Raw genomic sequence first — 21,753 nt, 5'->3', positions numbered from 1 at the left:
GTCGTGCGCGAGCGCCGGAATTCTTTCATGTATTTTATGTGCGGGCATTCGAACATATCGGGCACGATGCGTACCAAACAAGTGTGAGTGCTGGTCATTGGGAGAATGGGAGAGAAGTGCTGGTGTTCGTGCGCTGCGCTGGGCCGTCGCTACAGCGTGTGGGATGGGTGTGGGTAGAGTCTGTGATATTATAGAGTCCCGTACAGAGAAATGCGCAACACTGCCTAAAATGATGCCCTCTTCTTTGTTCCTGGCACCCACAGTTTTTGCTGTAACTTTGAGTGACTTCAACTGAGTTACACAATAAATTAATATTGAGTGAATTGAAAACCTACTGCTTCGTGACTTATAGCACTTTATTCATAATACTATTGCATGTAATTTATTTTACATTGTTACAAAAAAGTATAATAAACTGAATACAGTGTTTCGGCGATTGAAATATTTCGCCATATTATTTCTCTCAACACCAATACTTTTCTTGCATGTTCTTCGAAAGAAGAATGTTTGTTTATTTTGCACGATAGGTAGCCATCTGACTGTTCGATAGGTAGATTTGGCTTCACTCTGTGCGTGCCTTAATATAACATAAACAACGCCTTTGGGTGTGGGTAGTGCTGTACTGAGCAACGATTTGACTGGTTATGAGTACCCATACTTCTGTCACTCTATTAAATTTCTTGACATGGAAATATCGGACGAATTGCTGATAAGAAATTCGTTCAAGGAAGTTTTACGAAACCCTTACGGCCACTCTTTTGGATGGGGACCGGTATTCGTTGAGGGCCGGTTTTCGACTAATTGGTGACCAGCAACCTGAAGGCAGGTTTTCGGCGGAAAGGAATTCTAATAACAATTTCTACAACGGTTTTGGCTTTGGACTTTTGGTTATAGGGTGATGAGCCCATTTGCGCCATGTTTCTATTATCACCATTTGAAGCCGTTGGTTAGAGCAGTGTCTGCCATCTTTGTTCAACGCATTGATTCAAATGGTAGCGCAACAATAGGGGCTCGTTGCGGTCAAACACGAGAATTTTTCTGTTTTCAGCGCATTTGTGTTATTATGTTGGTTCTTAACAACGAAGCAAAGCTGTTGATGTCAATTTTCACGCATTCCATTGATTGTAGGGTGAGAAATTAACGATTTAGTGAGGCACCTTGCTTAGTATGGTGAAAATAGGCACTTTACCCTAAATCATAATGTTGATGCTGGACAACAGTTTTCTATCATTGATTTGTGTTGCAGCTGCATCCTGTGCTGGCTCACTTGAAAAGCTCAACATCATTAGACACCGTGTTACGGATTGCCATGTTAGCAATGTTTTATCAAAGTTTAATAATACCCAGTCAAAAAGGGCAAGTTGCTGGCTAGCGGGGGGCTATTTGCCAACTCGGATGCGCTAATTGCCCTTCAATTTGCCAGCAAATTGCTGGCAATTTGGGGGCTATTTCAAATGCAACATTTGGGCGATTTGCCGCCCAACCCGCCCTTAAATCGCCCCCAAATAGCCCACGGAACGCGCCATTTAATCGCCCTTAATTGCATAATATGAAAATTAAAAATAATACATATTTTCGGATTCATTATCTACTCACATATACTTACCAGTATACAAGGTAATCACCACCAAATTATAGAAAGAATCAATGGGGAAATTGGTATTGCACTCCAAAACTTATCACAATCTGACGTTCATTAAGACTCTAGGTCAGAGATCTTGTTCCACTGTACTTACACACGATTCCACAATTTCCCACATTCGTTGGCTAAATGAAGTGCACTAGACAAACAAAGTACAAAAAAACAATTTAAGCTTAAGCCAAACATGAACCGCCATGTTTGAAAAACGCGAAAAACAACCAAGTCCATTTCAGCCGCCAGGAAATTTGTCTAAGTATTGAAATTGCCTTTAAATCGCATTCGCAAATTGCATTTGTTCCTAGGGGCAACTAGCACAGGCGAGTTGAGCCAAACGTCCAGCTTTTTAAATTGCCTGACCATGTTCGTCCGCATTTTTTCGTCCGGGTACCCAGTCAAAAAGGGCAAGTTGCTGACTGACGGGGGGCTATTTGCCAACTCGGATGCGCTAATTGCCCTTCAATTTGCCAGCAAATTGCTGGCAATTAGGGGGCTATTTCAAATGCAACATTTGGGCGATTTGCCGCCGTCATTTTTTAGCCGCTCTACCCGCCCTTAAATCGCCCCCAAATCGCCCAGGGAACGCGCCATTTAATCGCCCTTAATTGCCTAATATGAAAATTACGAATATTACTTGTTTTCGGATTAATTATATACTCACATAAACTTATCACTACACTAGGTAATCACCACCAAACTATAGGAAGAATCAATGGTGAAATTGGCATTGCGCACCAAAACCTACCTAAATAAATAAATAAAATCTGACTTTTATTAAGAGTTTAAGTCAGATATCTTGTTCCACTATATTTACACACGATTCCACAATTTCCCACATTCGTTAGCTAAATGAAGTGCACTAGACAAACAAAATACAAGCGAGAACACGTTAATCGTTTAAAAAAACTATTTTAAGCTTAAGCCAAACATGAACCGCCATGTTTGAAAAACGCAAAAACAACCAAGTCCTTTTCAGCCGCCAGAAAATTTGTCTAAGTGTTGAAATTGCCTTTACATCGCATTCGCAAATTGCATTTGTTCCTAGGGGCAATTAGCACAGGCAAGTTGAGTTAAACGTCAAACTGTTTAAATCGCCTGACCATGTTCGTCCGCATTTTTTTGACCGGGTACACATGCAACTCAATTATTTCCCAAAAGGCTCTTCTTCATTTCTTGTATCTTTTGAATTTTGTGGCTTTGGTGCGTTATTGGATTGGGGCCATGCATAAATGACGTAGTATTTTGGGGGGTAAATTTGAGACGAAGTGTGACGATATACAATATTTTCAATTACATGGGCATTAGCACATCCATTTCGACAAATGTCTCGAGACAAAGTAAAAGTAATCGCTTTACGTTATACTGCATCGTATTGTCCTTGAAATGTACGTGTTGAATAAACAAGTCTTACTATCGACAGTCGGCTGTCCTGAATTGAATTTGCATTTTATGACAACCAAGTTAATTCAACAAACGATAAATTTACCATGAATTCTCGGCAACCGGCTGCCCAGATCAATAAACACAAGGTAACGCTGCTGTGAGCCGCATAGATCGTATCACTTATTAAGATGAGTCCAGATTTGTGTAACTTTTAACCCACCCCACTAACAAAAAACTTCTTCCTGTGGCGAACGTGGAGATGCAGAGGTATTCACGGTCTCCATAACAACGTTTGTTACACTAACATTCCTTTCGTTCCTCGATGACTGTAAGGACATGGCCGGCGCCGTATTTAATTTACATTTAATAATGTAGAACTCTCGAAACGTCTACATTAAGGCTCCATTCGCTAATTCTCTTTGCAATTTCGCTTGATCTGGTCAAGTTGTAGCAACTACAAATTGTACGGTCATCATGCTCATACTCTTGCTCAACACAAATACGTAGTTTCATGAATACGAGGTTTATTATTCATAATTTCAGGGGCTTGGTCACGGTTTTCGTGAATCGTTCAGTTTACGAAATCATGATCATGAATTTATGAATGGTTTTTTTTTTTCCAATTTTGGAAGCCATGAATTTGTGTTTCGACTTCGTCTCATCAGTACCTGGCAACATTACTAAAAGTTATAGGTGTGATGCCCTTCATTCATAAATTGATCTCAATCCCATCTTCTCCGCGGGGAGAAATATAGCAAGTTCCAGCCGAACCATATTTCGATTTCATCCGTGACCAGTTGTTTGCTTGTCAGGGCAAATAGCGCCAAGTCGGTCTGCCAGCGATTGATGAGATGAAGTCGAAACACGAATCCGAACATATGACTTGTTAAATTTCAGCAAGTATTTGGGCAGTTTATTTACAAGTAATACCGAATAAAAAGTTTTTATTCCATTTAATTACTTTATCGTTTAGCTAAAATGCAATTGAAACATAAAAAAACTTTATTTGATCGTTAAATTTGAGCCTAAAGCTCCATTTTCCTCCCAGCCTAACCATAACTGCTTTCAATCGAAGCACCCAGCTGGAGGCATTGGCTTTTCTCTGTACCTCACCGGGGAGGAAAGCAGCACCCCTTCGCCCAACCTCTATACGGTAATAACAGTACGAGTCGTGGTTTGTTCGGTGAATTTTTCCACGCTCCGAACCTATCACGGCATGTTTGAACCATGATAAAGCAGTAAAAACTGTACAATTAAAGAGGAGAAGAAAGGCATCTCTCCACGGACCACCAGCACCGCAGCGCCAGCACCCTCACCATGAGCAAGCTTGACTGGAAGCGGTGGAGCGATCAAAACAGGAGGCCGGTCGCCCCGTGGAATGCCTTTCAGTGTGCTCCAGCATACAAAGTGCCCCGCCCGAAAGTGAACGAAAGCGAGTAATTTACGAGCCCGCTGCTGATGATGGTGCTTGGCCTGGTACCATTTTTCCGTACCATTCTCAGCGCTACGCTCTTGGTGGTGCTTTTCTTTTGCCCCAGTCGGTTACCCAAACCACCCCCCCCCCCCCCGTTCTATGAATTCAACAGCCACCCGTTCGGAATTCAATTGTTGGTGGAACCGCTTGTGTTGAGAGTCGAATGAATCGGAATTTTTGATGGACGATCGGACCTAAATAACGAATAAAAAAGGCAACATTTATATTTCGGTTTTATTATTATTTTCACAACAAAAACTGGTTTTTATTGAGTGCCCTTCACTCGGGCTGAGAAGGACCGGTCAGCTAAGGATAGAGCAAAGTGGGGGAGAACAGAATGTTGGAATGGGCGGAAAGAATGTTGAAGAAGGCCGAAATGGAGGTCAGTTTGTTAGTAAAGTTTTTCCTGTGGATGAACTGGAGTTTTCGCGGTTCCATGTTTAGCAGGAGAAAGGATATTAGTTTCGACTTAAGAGAAGAAACGAATACTAAACGAACTTATTATATTTCGTTGATAGATTAGTTGGTTGCTATATTTTCTTTTTGTGTACTTTATAAATTAGTTGAGAGAGGAAATAACTACAGGAACACAATGAAGTGAAAACAGTACATTTTAAACACACTGCATAATAGCAATAGTTTAGGTTTAGGCATAAGGTTTTGGGTGATAAAGGCGAAAAAGGCAGAGGAATAGCTTAGTAGTTGAAGGAAATTATATAGTACAATAGGGAGAGTTTAGTTCTTAAAATAAGTAGATGCTAGCGACTAGCTAAATAGAGAGACTACACTTTCAACAAGAAAAGTTTGTTTGAAGTGAGAGAGAGAGAGTGAGACTGAGAGAGTTATGAATTAAAGTCTTTGCTTGGCTGTAGATGTTAGACACACAATATGCGTTTCATTTCTGTTTTTTTTTAGATTTTTTTTTCCTGCTTTACCTGCTTGGTTTGCTTGTGTTCTTGGCTAAATAAATTAAATTACTCCTATCGCCTACTCGCACGCAGAGAAGAGAAGTCCTTTTTTAAATAATTTAATCGACTACGGAAAGGCAGAATCGTCTAATTAATTTAAATAAATAAGAGCAAAACCAATGCCATCAATAATGCACTCATCGATTTGAGTATTGGTCGGTACTTGAGGGGGGGGGGAGGGCTTAAGAGTAAACTCCTCTAAGGAGTACACTTGCAATCAGTTGCGAATTTCGTGTAACTAATGTTTCGACTATCGTTTCCAGGTCAAATGCGCAAGCGTGATGTGATTGCTTAAGGTTTCTGGCCCTGATAGGCGAGGTCCTGCGCGTCGATAGCGCGTCCCCAGCCACCACCGCCGCCGCCACCGTGTCCGGAGCTGGCGCCGTAGCTGCCGGTATCACCACCGAACGATCCTCCCAGTGAGTAGGCATCGCCATGGCTCGTAGAATGGCTGCTAGTATGGTGTGGGTGGGCAACAACTTCATACGTGACGTGTTTTTCCTGAGACAGCAGCTTCTTGAGACCGATGATGGCGGAAAGCACCAGGGCAATTTTACCGATGAGCAGGGCCTTACCAGCGATCAGCGCAATAGCTCCCAACAACAGTGGCAACAAAGCAGCGGCCTTCAGTGCAACAGCTAACAATAGTGGGCCCAAGATTTTGGCGGCCTTCTTTTTCTTGCCTCGAGCTTCACCGGTGACGTCTTCACCATCATCCAAAAGGTTCTCCGAGACATCCTCCAAAGCCCGTCCGGTCGAAGTAACGGCATTCACGATATCCGATCCTTTCAGGTCGACCTTGATGGTGTGAGTGGATAGGAAGTTCTGCAGACGAGACAGGATCAGCTGCTCAATCGATTCGTCTCCATTGAGGGAACGGGGAGCACCATCGGTTTCTACTCCCGGAGTCTTCACAACGGTCACTCCATCCGTCAACGAGAATGCACTACGCTTGGCCACCACTTTGTCGAAGAAGCTGAAGATCTTGTACTTGACACAGGACACCGAATCTGACTGCAGGCAATCCTTGTAGATGCTACCCATCAGGTCACCCTCCGTGTTGATAGCATTCCGGGAGGTGCGGGTATCTTCTGCTGGTAAGGCTGTCACCACTGCCACCACACATAACACTCCCAAAACTTTGAAATTAAACGCCATTTTCTCCGCTATTCTAGACACTTGCTGAACACTTCTATGGTCTTGTCTTTGCGATGGGTAAAGTTCGCTTTTTCACTTCCGTTTTTTCTTCAATGGAACCGCGAAAAAATGGAGAAAAAACGCACGTCCACTCGCCGTGGCGGCTTCACAACCGGGGATCAAACAAACGAACCACACGAAAAACACGACGTGACCGCCGAGTACAAGGATTGGATATGATATGAAGTTGCAGAACGTACCGTCGATTTATATATGTGATACTTGTTTCTTAATTCCCCACCATATCATCCGAATATTAAATTTTCCTGCCGTCTTTATTTACGTATTTATGTTTTTATTATAACCATAAGCGGGCACTCGGTCCCTCTCGCTCACACTACCACCGGCGCACCGAAGTCAATGCACTGGCGCTATTTCATTCCAACCAAGCAAGCAAGCGATGACGGGCCAAACGCTACTACCATCGAGAGCAACCTGGATCTCGCGGGATGAGGGATCTTCGCGGGGAGACTTTCATTCATTCATCTCTCTAGCAGCCTCTCTACGGCACAAACACAACCGCTTCATACCTACCAAATCAAACGAGAAGCAACAAAAAATGGTACGCTCAACTTGAACTTGATTGCAACCTTAGCACGTACATACCGAGACCTCTCAGACCGCATGCCAACAACCAGCTTTGCGCCGAAGAGCGCAGATCGTCCATTCTCTCGCTCCAAACATCTCCCGAAAGGTAAACTCTCGCTCTCTTTCCTCGGTTTATTATTGTTTATATTTCTTCAAAACCCCCTTCTATTCCATTCGTTCCACCGGACCAACCGATCCGCCGAACGAGAAAAGAAAATATCCAAAACCCCACAAGTTCCCACCCAGACCGAGGTGCGACGAGAAGGTCCGAAAAACAACCGCACGGAAAAATAGAAAAAAAAAGCAACATTCAATCCGTACGAGCATAAACTTATTGCCTTCCCTTGGACGACGCGGATTTCCTTCTTCAGCTACCCAGACCCAGGCTGACGCGTCGATCGCTCTGGAGTTCATTGGTCCACACTCATCGCGGGTCCCCCCACAGTACCTGTACGTACGAACGTGCGACGCCGTAGATAGGTACAGACACACACACGGTTTGCATTTCCTTCATCTCCGGGCCACTGCAGAGGCTGCTGGCAGCTGAGATCTGAACTCGAGCGATGAATTTCACCGACACCTCAACGATTTTCTCAACGACGGCCATGCCCGGGCTTTTCCGGCCCAGGTTACTTTTTTCTTCACTTCTGTGTCTCTCTCGCCGGGGTAATTGAACTTCAATCACTATACGCTACTACTCACGGCTAATGGCGGTGGTTGGTGATGAAACGATCGGGTTCGTCGCTTGTGGCTGCTAATACGCTGGCAGAAAGTACGCATCCATCGCCGTGCTGCCGATCGTTGATTAATTGAGTCATTTGGTTGCTCTGTCGGCAATGGGAATGTATCGCGGAAATGATTGAGTTCGTACAATAATAGCTCTCGGGCGGGCTGTGGGCGGTGGGATTTGTGCTGGGGTTAGGGCTCCGAGGTGGAAGTGTTGTGCTGATGGTTTGAACTCGAAAGAAACTGTGTTTAGTTGGAAGGAAATCAACGTTACTGTGTGATCTTGCTGATTGATTGTTTTAATGGGTTTTGACCCGGGACTGGGTGTGTTCAATCGATTACTGTTGAAGAATGTGTGATATGGGCGGACTACTATCAGAGTTTTATAGATGTAATAATTGTTCAATAGCAGCGGGATCGCCAGAAGATTTAGTCCAATTTTTGGATGGAAACATCAGAGTAGTTCAATCACTGCTAAACAGATCATTGTTAAAGAATCGGTAGAACGAAGAGAGTGCATTTTCAAGATCATCATCATGCTGTCAACACTACAAAAGTGTAATACTAAAAAGGCAAAACCCGTGGAAAAAGTGATTATAACCTATACAAAATGACCCATGCCAATTAGTTCAGTTCAGCATTTTTAAACAGATATCCCAACAAAGTGGAAATTCAGCACCGATTTCAAGCGAAATAATTCCGAGCAACAGCAAACGTCACTTGTACTGTGATCTCATTAATAAAATTGTTTTTAATTTTTAGTTTTACCCACGTACAAATTTGTACGAAGTCTTCAATAATAAATCATAATTTAACCTTAGAAAACCGGAAGGCACGAGGCTTTTCATTATTCCACAAAAATGCTAACTTTGCCTCTTTCATCCAAAAGAAAGAGAACGTCTTAATTAAATGAATATGTAATGAATAATATAAGGAAAATGAATATATTAAAAGGAATAAATAAACCAAACAAAATAATAAAACATATAAAATATATAAAGCAATTACAATAAATATAATAAATAAAATAAATCAATTCAATAAAAAAATAAAACTAGTAAAATTAATAAAGTAAATGAAATAAAATAAATTAAAATAAAGTCGAATTAAATTTAAAAAAAATATTGAAATAATAAACCAAATAAACTAAATAAAACAAATAAACTAAATAAAACAAATTAAATAATTAAAACAAATTCAATAAAAAAACTAGATTATTATGTCACTTGCCCTTCAACTTCGTTTTATCAGAATCCGAAACTGACTCAGTGCCAAGACTAATCTAGCTCCAAAGAAGGAGGCACGATTTTTATTCCTGAACAAACACCTAGTCAAGCCTTGCGGTAAAAGTGTTTTCTCCGAAGCTCAGATGGTGTTTCCGCCTTTGGAGCTAGCATCAATCTGGCACTAGCTTAGTCCTGACACTAAGTTCGAGACGAAACAAAAATTCCATAACTAATTTAGTTTTAGGTGCCCTTCACGCGAAAAAGTTGTTTTATCTGATTTTCCTCCTAGTGGAGAAAAAGCTATTTCCACCCAATTGTTTCCCCTTAGAGAGAAATATATATAAGTTATGGAATTTTCGTATCGATTTCTTCTCATCAGAATCCGGCACTAACTTTGTGACAGCCCGATTGGCGCTAGCTCCACAAAAACACGGAGACACAATTTGTGTTCCTGAGCGAACCCCTATTCAAGCGTGATGTTCCACAAGAAAAGTAGCTCATTTCAGACTGCCGTTTTTTTATCTTACTAACCGTACCTGTAGGGTACTTTAGTAATTATCTTTATTATGTAAATTGGAAAATTGAAATCCCACATCTTGGCAATTAATCCTTTGTGCCAAACACTGTCGAAAGCTTTTTCGATGTCTAGAAGAGCAACTCCAGTGAAATAGCCCTCTGAGATATTTGCCTTTATCATGTTAGTTACTCTCACAAGTTGATGAATAGTTGAATGTCCAATACGAAATCCAAACTGCTCAGGAAGAAAAATAGAATTCTCATTGATATGTGACATCATTCTAGTTAGGATGATTTTTTCAAATAATTTACTAATAGAAGAGAGTAAACTAATTGGTCGATAGCTAGATGCTTCTGCTGGATTTTTATCTGGCTTCAAAATAGGAATAATCTTGGCATTTTTTCATCTTTCAGGGAAGTATGCTAATTCAAAACATTTGTTGAATATTTTGACCAAGTATCTCATGGTGATTTCGGGAAGGTTTTTAAGAAGAATGTTGAAAATTCCATCGTAACCTGGAGCTTTCATATTTTTTAACTTTTTTCATGATGGATTTGATCTCATCATAGTTTGTTTCAACAATATCGTCTAGAGACAATACTTGATTTGAAATGTTTTCATATTTTTGTAAGACTTCGGTTTCAATATGACTCACAACGTTGAGATTAAAATTATGGACGCTTTCAATCTGCTGAGAAAGTTTTTGAGCTTTTTCTTCGTTTGTAAGAAGTATGTGGTCACCTTCCTTCAAAGCTGGAATTGGTTTCTGAGGTTTCTTGAGAACCTTAGAAAGTTTCCAGAAAGGTTTAGAATTGGGCTTGATTTGTTCAACCTCTTTCGCGAAATTTTCATTTCTTAAGAGTGTGAGTCTATGCTTAATTTCTTTTTGTAGATCCTGATAGATACATTTCATAGCAGGATCACGAGAACGTTGATATTGACGACTTCGAACATTCTTCAAGCGAATCAGAAGTTGAAGATCGTCGTCAATAATAGGAGTATTAAATTTTTTCTGTGTTGTTGGTACTGATAAATTTCTAGCAACAACTGTAGAATTTCTTAAATTTTGTAATGCCGTATCAATGTCAGCTTCATTTTGTATATCAAGGTCATGATTAAAATTATTCTCAATATAAGTTTTGTACCATTCCCAATTCGCTTTGTGATAATTGAACACTGAGCTAATGGAAACAGCTTCTTGAGAAAGTGAAAAAGTTACTGGAAGATGATCAGAATCAAAGTCAGCATGTGTAATCAATTCGCTACAAAGGTGACTTTGATCTGTCAAAGCCAAATCAATTGTTGATGGATTGCTTACAGACGAATAGCACGTAGGACCATTCGGGAACAAAATTGAATAATAACCAGCAGAGCAATAATTAAAAAGTAGTTTACTGTTGGAATTGCTTTGAGCATTATTCCAGGCTCGGTGTTTGGCATTAAAATCACCGATTATGAAGAATTTCGACAGATTTCTTGTAAGTTTTAGTAAGTCTCCCTTCAAGAAACTAATTTGCTCGCCAGTGCACTGAAAAGGCAAATAGGCTGCAGCAATACAAATGATACCAAGATCAGTTTCAACTTCGATACCTAAACTCTCGATCACATTGGTGTCAAGAGACGGCGTAACGGAATGTTTGATCCTGCGATTAACCGCTATTGCGATTCCTCCGCCGAATCCAACAATTCGATCAAATCGATGAATAACAAAATTAGAGTTACTCTTCAATTTAATATTTGGTTTTAAAAAAGTTTCGGTCACAACGGCTATATGCACATTATGTATCCTCAAGAAGTTGAAAAATTCGTCTTCGCACGTTTTTAATGAACGAGTATTCCAATTTAATAAATTTAAATGATTATTTTAATTCATTATTAAACTTTAATTTCATTGCAATTTTGTTAGCAAATTCCCACCCCGCTTGAAAAGCTTCAAACATGGAGGTAGAATTTAACATAGCAATCATCATAGGTAACATAGAGTCTTGCAGGTATTTTAATTTTTCTTCCGTTACGCTACCTAGATCCATTGGACTAAAGGAAGCGTTGGGTGCAAACGAGTTTGTGAGCGTGGTAACGGTAGTCGTTATTTTGGTCTTGTTATCTGCCACTGAAACATAAGATGACACACCATTGTGGTGTGACGGAGGTAGAAGAAGTTGTTAATCTATTTTGAATCGGATTAATACGTTTGGGCGTGTTTTCTTTAAGTGTACCTGAAGAAGTAGGTACATTTTTTATTTGTTGTTTTTGTTGTCTAGAGCGAGAATTTATAATTTTTTCTCGAACTGGACAACCCCAGAAATTCGATTTATGATTTTCGCTATAATTAGCGCATTTGAAACTTTTTGTGGCTTTTTTCACCGGACAAGTATCTTTCGTGTGCGATTTATCACCACAGCTCATACATTTGGAATCCAAATGACAATTTTTTGTGCCGTGCCCAAAGCCTTGGCATCTACGACACTGGGTCAGATTTTGAATTCTGCCCCCATGTCGTCTATAATGTTCCCACTTTACTCGCACGTGGAACATAAAACGTGCTTTTTCAAATACTTTCAAATTATTACCCTCATTACGGTTAAAAAGAATTAAATAAAGCTCCTGGATAATTCCAGAGCGTACTGGCGTGTTATCACCGCTAGCCTTTCTCTTCATAAGAATAACTTGTGAAGGAGAAAAGCCAAGTATATTTTTCAATTCGTTGGATATTTCATCCAAACTTTGACCTTGTGGTAGCCATTTCAAGACAGCCTTGAATGGTCTATCTAACTTGAAATCATATGAATAAAATTTATATAACTTCTCCGTAAGATACTGGAGTAGTCGTTTGTGGCCAATCAGTTTCTCCACTGTAACTCGACATTCTCCTCTTCGGCCAATCTGAAAAAAGACTTTCACGTCCGGAAGGAACGTCGAAAGCTCAGTTCGAAAGGCTTTGAAGTCGGAGATCATCACTGTTATAGGCGAAGGTGATTGCGTTTTCTTCTCATTGGCATTATGCGCAATGCGAGGAAATTTGAAAATTTCATCAGCTTCACATTCGGATAAAACATCGAATGAGTTGCTGCAGTCAATTGAATTTTCGGGTGGAGAAGATACCCTTTTCCGTTTAGCTTAAATTTTTGGCACACGACCTTTCTGGGAGAACCCAGGCATGTTGGATGAATTAAATATTTCTTTAGGCTGAATTGTTCTTGAAAAATGATTTAGTCTTGAAAAAGACTGATTAAGTAAAAAAAGTAGGTAGTCTTGAGAAAGACTAATTGTCGAAAAAATATAGGTAGTCTTGAGAAAGACTGATGGAGCGAAAATATAGGTAGCCTTGAGAAAGACTGTTGCTGTTGAAAAACTCTAGGTAAACCTATCAAGATTTGTGACCGGTTCGAACGAAGGTTCAAGCCGGTATGAAAAGCCACATTGAAACAAGAATGTACCAAAACCAGAAAATGCCTAAGTTGCAAGAAAAAAAGAGGCGACTCCCGTTTTAGTCTTCTAACACATTAATCAAGCTACAACACTACCACACTCATGAAACATGGTCCACATGGCAACCAACAACACAGCGCATGCCTCACTCAAAACCACAAGAAACTAATCAACACAATGAGAAAAACATATGTAATAAACATGACTCAATGAACCGAAAGAAATCCAATAGGGCGCCTTACACGAGGCTTTAGTAATGTCATTCCTAAGCTGTAATGTACTTTTAATGATCGTGTAAGGCGAGTAATGACGGAATTCCCATACGATTTCAGTAACGTCATTACTTAGTAATGACACTTTTATTGCGCGTGTAAGTGGCCAAAATGACACGACAACAAAATATCTATTCCTCGAGCCGACACGACTGAAGAAAACCGGCAACAGATCCTATCTGTCTGAAGAAACCTCAGCCCGACTGGCATCATGCCCCGGCCGACGAGCGCTGCCCCGAAACGCCACCAGCTTAGTTTAGTTTAGTTCATTTAGACAAATTGTTAGTTGGACTTTTTTAATAGAAATACAAATACAAATACAAATTAACGAACATCCAAAACTACACACGACAAAACACGTACAACTCCGAAAACAACAGAACCAAGACCACTACCCATCTGGAACAAAACAAAATCGGAAAAAACAGCTGCACAACCAAGGAAGCCCACCCTCACAGACAGCACTGTCGACGAATCACTCAACAAAAATACGGACGCAGATGAAAACAGCCGACCGCCGCACCAAAATCACTACACAACATGCTATCCAAAAGTATCGCCTCTTGATACACCAGGAAATCAAAGGAGTGTATCAGCGAACAAAGTAAAAAAGAAGACACGCTGAAATGAAATATGGAATTGTATATTCCAGGTAACTGGCATCCCTATCTCTACATACAGAGTTTGACAATAGCCAACATCGTTTTTCAACCGATCGATGGGGGTCAGTTTGACAACGTCAAAATCGCTTAAAATGTCATCAACAAACAATAGTAACAGTAAACAAAAGAAAACAATGAACACTTTAACTGATTTGATGTAAACTAAAGTGCTCCTCGTTCGTATTAAAAATTAATTTCGTTCATTTTGTTACAAGCAAAGTTCTTATGTTGGCTACGAAAATATGACGTCACGTCACCCTCTTGGTATATTCACAACAGAAAGCGAGTGCAAATCTGTCATAGTTACATATGAGAACACAAACGAACGCAAGCAAAGTCTGACAAGTCTCATGCATGTGTGTGTAGAATGTAATCCTTCGTCGTATAAGCGAAGCGAAGCGTCGACAATCGCACCACAAAACATGCTCTGCCTCGTGTGTAGTCACATGTAGGGCAGGGTTGCCAAAAGTAAATCTGTATTTTTGTCCATAAAAATCTTTACATCTGTATTTACTTTTCAAAAAATCTGCGTCGATATCTGTATCGACACAGATTTTTATGAAAAGTATCTCCTGTGGTTTAAATTAGTCAAGCAATAACCGTTTCACATTTTCGTAAAAAAACAATAAAAATGTTTCTGATATTTTATATACAGAAAGTTCAATTTTATTGATATGCACAAAGGAAAAATATTTTTTTTCTTCATTTAATGATTTTTTCTTGATATGTATAATACAGTGGAGACCCGATTTTATCAGCCCCCGATTTTATCTACTCCCGATTTCATCTGCTTTTTGACCCGATTTTATCAGCTTCATATGAAAATTGATAGTTGTCCACGTCCCTGCGTTACGTGTATTTCTCCACTGGTAGCATTCCACGTTCTCAGTCAGAGTGTTGCAGATGGGGATCATCCCGGCTGTAACGCATACTGCCTCCCACGATATTGTTCTGTAAACACTCGCGACTCGTACGGCCATCAGCAGGAATGTCCTGTTGAGCTTTCCACGGTTCCGCTTGGTTTTCAGCGGAGCTCCACAGGCAGGAATCCCGTTCCAAAGAGTTAGACCCATAATGGAGCCTTGAGAAACGCCTGCTGTGACTCGCATTTTCTTCTGACCTTCACTCGTCTCGTACAACAGCACTCTGCTCTGGAAGGATCTGGCATAGATACTCGGGAACCCTTATTCCGTGCAGCGCTGCAGCGATGGCTTCTCAGCTGATGCTGTTAAATGCATCCACATCTATCGAGGCCACAGCGCAGTATCTACCACTTCTTCGCTTCTATTTAGAAGCCTTCTCAGCACTCTTGAGCACTAACCGAATTGCATCCACTGTCGATACTCTTCCCTTTTTTACAGTTCGCGCTCACCTTCCGTGAATTTTGTGAACCTGTTAAAGATTATACTTTTCAGGAGTTTTTCGAGGGTATCCAGCAGACACATGGGCCTCTACGAGGCAGAATCGCCCGTAGGCGTACCTGGCTTCGGCAACGATACCAGCTTGTAAACCTTCCATATTTCGGGGAAGTTTCCTTCATTTAGACACTTCTGCAACACCATCCTGAACATGCCGGAATATGTCAGGATCACAGCATTCAGCACAACATTTGGTATTCCATCTGGACCGGGGGCTTTCTTTGATTTCATCCGCTTCGATGCTTCAGCGATCTCGTCGTTAGTCCCTTGCCGATCGTCCGTGTTTGTTCCTTCTTCTTCTTCGCCGTACGGTGTTGGTGGCCATATAGATGGATTGTGTATGGGAAAGGACCCTCAACGATTTTCATCATGTTACTCGGGCACATTTGGGCTGGCGTCGTAGAGCTCTTAATTTTCACCACCACGACTGGATACGCGTCGCCCTAGGGATTGGCATCTACTTCTCGGCACAGTCAGCCGCATCCACGTTATCGGTCCCGCCGTTCGGCCGAAATGCCTCAACGACGATGTCTTTGTTGAAGGCTTTCGTCTTCCACTTGCGCTTATCAGTCATCCTACTCCGTACTGCAGCAGGGTACCGTTGACCGATACGGTAGCGAATCGCATGGTGGTCACTACACGTATACGTTTCGCATACTCTCCAATCCATGTTCGCTGTCAACGAAGGACTATAGAATGTGAGGTCGATAATAGACTCCCTCCCGTCTCTCCGAAATGTGCTAACAGAACCTTCATTGTACAATCGTATGTCTATCTTCGCTAGAGCGGCGTATCTAGTGTTGGTTACTCTACCTTTGTCCGGAGTTTGCGAACGTCCAAGAGACGCTGGAACACGTGGATTTCGAATGCCCTAGAATCGAAGAAGTTCGAAGGGGTATGTCTGGCGTGACAGTCGACAATATCGTCGAAAAAATATTTCACGATGAGCCGATTTGGGATGCGGTCAATCGAGTAGTGGCGAGCAAGGATGCAAAATGCCTACATTTTCTACGACTGAAATATTTGTGCCTACATTCTCCTTTCTCCTATGACAGAAAATATATAGTTTATCGATACCGTTCGCATCCCTGGTGGCGAGTATACTCTCCGAGTTGCAGAGGATGCGATGAAGGGACCAATAAAGCAGCGTAGCCAACTAGAAAGTCTCCTTGAAACAACAAATTGGGTTCGGTGAAAATTTCGCCGCAGAGGAACACTTCGCCGGAGTAGACTAGATCCACCGCCGAAGACCAGTTGAGTAGTACGAGACGCAGCGCCGTATTCGGGGCATCGGAGCACCAGCGAGCTGGACGCCAAGCTCCACCGGAATCGCTGGACCGATCTCGACACCCTATCGGGTAGTTCGTGAGAAGGCTAGATCACCCGCAGTGAACCAATTCGAGTAGACCGCCTCACAGCGGGTCGCTGAGGCAGCAGTGAGCTGGACGCTACGCTCCACTCAGAATCGCTGGACAGACCGCCGCACCTATTGGCTGGCCCGCTGAGTGGGCTAGGTCCACCTCCGGGGACTAGCATTGGTATCGTGATAAAACCACCACCGAGGAATTCACCTTAAGGTTAATTCTAATAGACTAGGAGCCAATTCGTTCACGAAACTAGCATCGGTACCGAGAGAAATTCCTCCGCCAGGGAACTCTCAGTCGGAGTAGGATAGTTTCATCACCGGATAATAGCCGAGCAGATCTCAATAAAGCTGGAAGCTAAATGGCTCAGGAAAGCAGGTATAGGCGTCGGGAGAAATTCCTCCGTCGGGGAATTATCAGTGAGTTCACCGCCGGTGACTATCCGAGCAGATCGTAACAATGCTGGGAGCTGAATAACTCATGGTAACAGGAGCTAAAAGGCTCAGAAAATCAGTAGCTAAACGGCTCACTGAGACCAGTACTAAATGACGACATACTAGATGAAGGTGAAACGCCAGAGAAGAGTTGAGTGCTAAATGGCAAAAAGAATGAATTTCATGAATCAAATGAGGCTCCGAGATATTTGTGAGCAAAAGAAAGAGGTGCTAAGAAACAACAATGTGACCTATCGGGTCGTAGTTTAGGAATACGCCCTTTCGATATTAGGTTTACGCTGGCAACACTGAGCGAGAGCTGTCAGTGAGAGAGATATCCGGTCAGGAGATAAGTCAGTGAGTGCCAGGAAAACGACAACGCCTGTAAAAGTGAATAAAGACATATTAGTACATTGTTTCCTTCGTGTGCATCTCCGAATCCCTACAAGACACACCACGAAGTAATACTACCTTGATGTAGTTCCGTGGGGAAGAAGGAAAAAAAAGAGTGTACATTTCAAGGCTGTGTAGAGCTCCAATTTCCAGACTATGACAATGTAATATAGTAATGTTTACGAACAAAACTGATTTTAGCTGTAGCGATGATTGGCATCTTTTTTTCTTCAGACTCCGAAAGTACATTAAGGATTGGACAATTCTGGTTACTTTGAAACCACACAATTTAATGAGGTCCAACTGTCAAAACTCCATACGGGAATTAACGATCTAAACCCACATTCGTCTGCAGTAGGCAGCAACGACTTTCAATTCAACAGTTCATATGAGAGTCTGTGCATAACCGTTTGTCGCCGTGCCAACCGGAGTGCTTCGACTATTCCAGCTCAGCCGGGAGAAAACTAGGTGCTCACGGATTGCCCAGCGAGGCTTTGAGATTGGTTGATTGATGGGAAAGTGCGAACTCGATGGCGATTCGGGTGGAGATTTTCTTTGCCTTCCTGTCCACAAACATCGTCCCCATCGAGGAAGCCATCCCGGAGCTATTGCCTGCGTTAGATGTTGTTTTTGTTGGTACCATCAGGGTGGTGGAGAAAAAAAAACCCAACGGGAAAAAGTAATTGCTAGGTTTTGAGATCAAAGCAGTAATTGGTTGCTGTTCCGTACAGCAGAGTAGAGACGAAATTTTCGCCACTTTCATGTTCCTTTCACTCTTTCGATAAACAATTAGGCACTTGACGGTGATATTTTTTTTCTCGCCACTGGACAAAGCAGTGTTCGTCGTTCAAGTGTACCCAATAATAGGCACAAGCAGCGCGCAATCAGCAGCTGGGTTTTTCTTTTACGAGAGATCTAGATACGCAAGCGGACAGATGAACCAATCAATGGGATCACCTTAATTAAAATAAATAGCTTCCGTTGCTTTGGTTCAGTTGGGAAATTTTTATTAAATTTCTTACGTTCGGTTTAACATTCCACGAGAAAGAAAAAGGGATGGGAAGACACTCAGAGCAAAGTTCAATGAAACCGGTAGCCTTACGGCATTAGCAAAGGTAACATTATACTAATTAGCTAGTAGGATGTAATTTTACAAAGCTCTCACGCCTCGACTGATTGTTTCGTTGTAATTCGGTGCTACGCGTAGAGCTGGAAACTAAGCTAAAACAAAGTACTACTCTGCTTGAATAATTTTCTGTTCAAGCAAAGCCAGCGCTTTGTTTTTGTTTTGATTTATGCGTGGAAGGTAACAAAACAGACTGATTGTTTGCTGAAAACTGGAAATGGATTTTCATCAGCAATGGACTGGAAATTGATCAAAAAGTTACGCAATTGAACATTGAGAGGAGCTAGGGTTCATCCGATTGGGATTCATCGGATTTGGGTTGGGACTGTGGTTCACCAGACTGGCATGGCGATGAGGACTCATCCGGGATTAGGTACCGATGGGAATTAGAATTGGAGGTTCGACTAATTGAGATTCAAACTGCGATCCACCGTTGGGATTTGCGGTTAAGTTTGGCATTAGGATTCATTAGATGAGAAATGGGATTTGCAATTGGAATTCATAAGCTTGAATTCATTAGATTGGACAGTATGAGAACGAGTTTCTTTATTTTTAAGAACGAGATATTGAGTCTTAAAACTATATTTGGGATTGGGATGATTGCTTCAGATTGAGTTTGAGATTAGCACTGGTCGGATTTCCATTCGGATTGGAATTCCTTTGATTGAGTCAGTAAAAATAATATAGCAAAGTAGAGTTCGGTATTCTTCGACTGAAGTCAACGAGCATAGCATCAGGGCCGGCGGAACACTTTTTCCCGAGTGTGTAGTATGATTCGAAGTGATTTCTACCCGTAGTGACGATAGTTCAGACATGGTGTGTGTAAGTGAAAATGAAAATCTCCGGATAATAGCTGGTGGCTAATTGGAAACAGCCTTTGTTAATGGGCTGTATGACCGACGGCTCAGCATAGGTATGTTTTGTTGATTACTGACACTACAAATGTTCCACAGCTAAGTCCCAATTAATCCTTCCTTCTAATTTTAGTTGCATTAACTTTCTGTTCCCTTCGATAAAACCTTCTTTTCGCGGGTACTGAAGCCCGCATGATAGTGTTGACTAATGGGAAGGTATCTTCGACGACTGACATCCTCTCTGGCTCAATGGAGGTCGATTTGACTATTTCTCCGATGGCAAAAATAATGCCCACATAATGGTTTGTGCATTGGGCCGGAGTCTCAAGGGTTGCAGGTTTGAATCCTACCTCTGGGGGGATTTTTTCACATAATTGTTTTCGCTTAATCCACCATTTCGATCATGTTTATCTCGTTGGATACCGCCAAAAATAATGCCGATAAGTCTCTTTTCGATAGACTCATGTACTCATCTAATACAACCGACCTCTGGATGGTGTACTTTCGAACCGAAGGTAAACCATTAAACATTATCAATATACGCGTGACTAAACAACACTCGGGCGTGTTCGACGACGGATCTTGTCTACGTACCAGCCTGGGAAGTAGAAATTGATGGTATAGTCTCCAACAAGGGCCTTTAATGCGCATACGGGGTTGGCTTCTTCCAGAACCCTTTGATTTAATCAGTGAAAATTCTAGTTTGCAAGCAATTGCGTACAGCAAAGGTCGAGGAGTCTTAGAGAATAATTTATTTTCAATCAGCCTCATTCCGAGCATTTCGCCGGATTAGCTCTTCCAAACTTTGTTCTTTTGAACGTGGCTCGTCTACCTGTATACATTTTTGTGCCGCGGGGCATGCTGTCATAGCAAACAAATGGCAATATAGACATACAGCTACCCTCTGTCGAAATAAGGCTGTAGTACTACGATATGAATGTAAATAATATCGAGCGGCCCCTCGAATAACTGGTCCGCTCAGCATGGGTAAAAGCTTCTGTAATTTCGCCCGAAATGTGAATGAGAGTGAGTGGTTGGTTGGAGTTCCTTCGAATGAACTGTCAGATGAGTGGTTGAGCACCCACCGGATCCAGCCGTGGTTGGAGCCGAGTTACTTTTGGCGGGTGGTCGCGACGCAGGCGTCGCCCCGCTTTGAGATAACCCTTTCTGCGACCTTTAACCGCAGAATAAGCTATAGTGGAGGGGAAACTATTTGTCTCTGGGTTTTGAAAGCCATTCGGCAGCACCCGGGATTTGGTGGTAGAGGATCGAGGTCTGGGGATATTCAAAAGAAATTGAAGCCGTATACAAAAAAAGGCTTCGGGGAAACTTGCGTAATTTCGTGAACGATTGCGTAGTTCCGGTCACGAAGATATGACTCATACTTTATACTGAGGACTCCAAAGATCTGATTATTCACTTTGTTCTGGATCGTGGAAGAGGCAGGAGTGGTTTAGTTTTTTTCTCGCGCCTCGGTGTGGTTTTATAGGTAAAAGATAAAAATCGTGAGATTCTCTATATCAGTTTTGCCAGTATTTAGTTTTCCCTTCCCAGTTCTAACTCGTACAAGTTAAGTGGCTTCCCGCATATCGAAGCAGTGGTTTAGAGTCGGTATTCCCGAATTAAGGTAAGGTGCAAATGGTGGCCAGTGAAGTGCGTGCCCTAATTCCAACTTGTCGTTGGATGCGTGTTTTTCGTGCAGGTTTGAAGCTGCAGCATCCCGTCACACCGATCATCATCCGTCAGCAACCGCTTCTGACCCCGCCATCTAGCTACAAAGTTCCCGGTGTACCACCCGGAAGAGCGACGATCGTCAAATTCGCGCTAGCTAGGGAGCAGCGTCGTTGCCAGCATACGTCCAGTGGCTGGGCACCGACTATCGATCAACCCACGTGGGAAACATGTAATGCAGTGACCTCCATCAGGTCAGACTCTGCCAGCAAACGACCGGGCAAATCGTTTGTGACAACCGGATCAGCATCTCCAGCGGACTGGATCTTCAAGCGACCCACGTAAAACCATGGTAGTGTGAGTACTCATTTCCTTTTTTTGACATGCGCATGATCAATTTTGTTTAAACCCG

At 42.0% G+C, this 21,753-nt stretch overlaps 1 protein-coding gene across 1 annotated transcript; it reads right to left on the bottom strand.

Moving 5' to 3' along the window:
- Positions 1-4,797: 4,797 nt before the first annotated feature.
- Positions 4,798-6,784, bottom strand: LOC131677383 (uncharacterized). The gene has a single exon (XM_058957174.1). The coding sequence runs from the start codon at positions 6,620-6,622 to the stop codon at positions 5,756-5,758; it is 867 nt and encodes a 288-aa protein (XP_058813157.1). The 5' UTR covers positions 6,623-6,784; the 3' UTR covers positions 4,798-5,755.
- Positions 6,785-21,753: the final 14,969 nt, after the last annotated feature.

Source organism: Topomyia yanbarensis, chromosome 1 (genome assembly GCF_030247195.1).
Source record: "Topomyia yanbarensis strain Yona2022 chromosome 1, ASM3024719v1, whole genome shotgun sequence".
Classification (NCBI taxonomy): domain Eukaryota; kingdom Metazoa; phylum Arthropoda; class Insecta; order Diptera; family Culicidae; genus Topomyia; species Topomyia yanbarensis.
Note: the sequence above shows the minus strand (reverse complement) of the source record. Positions and strands in the feature narration are given on the sequence as shown.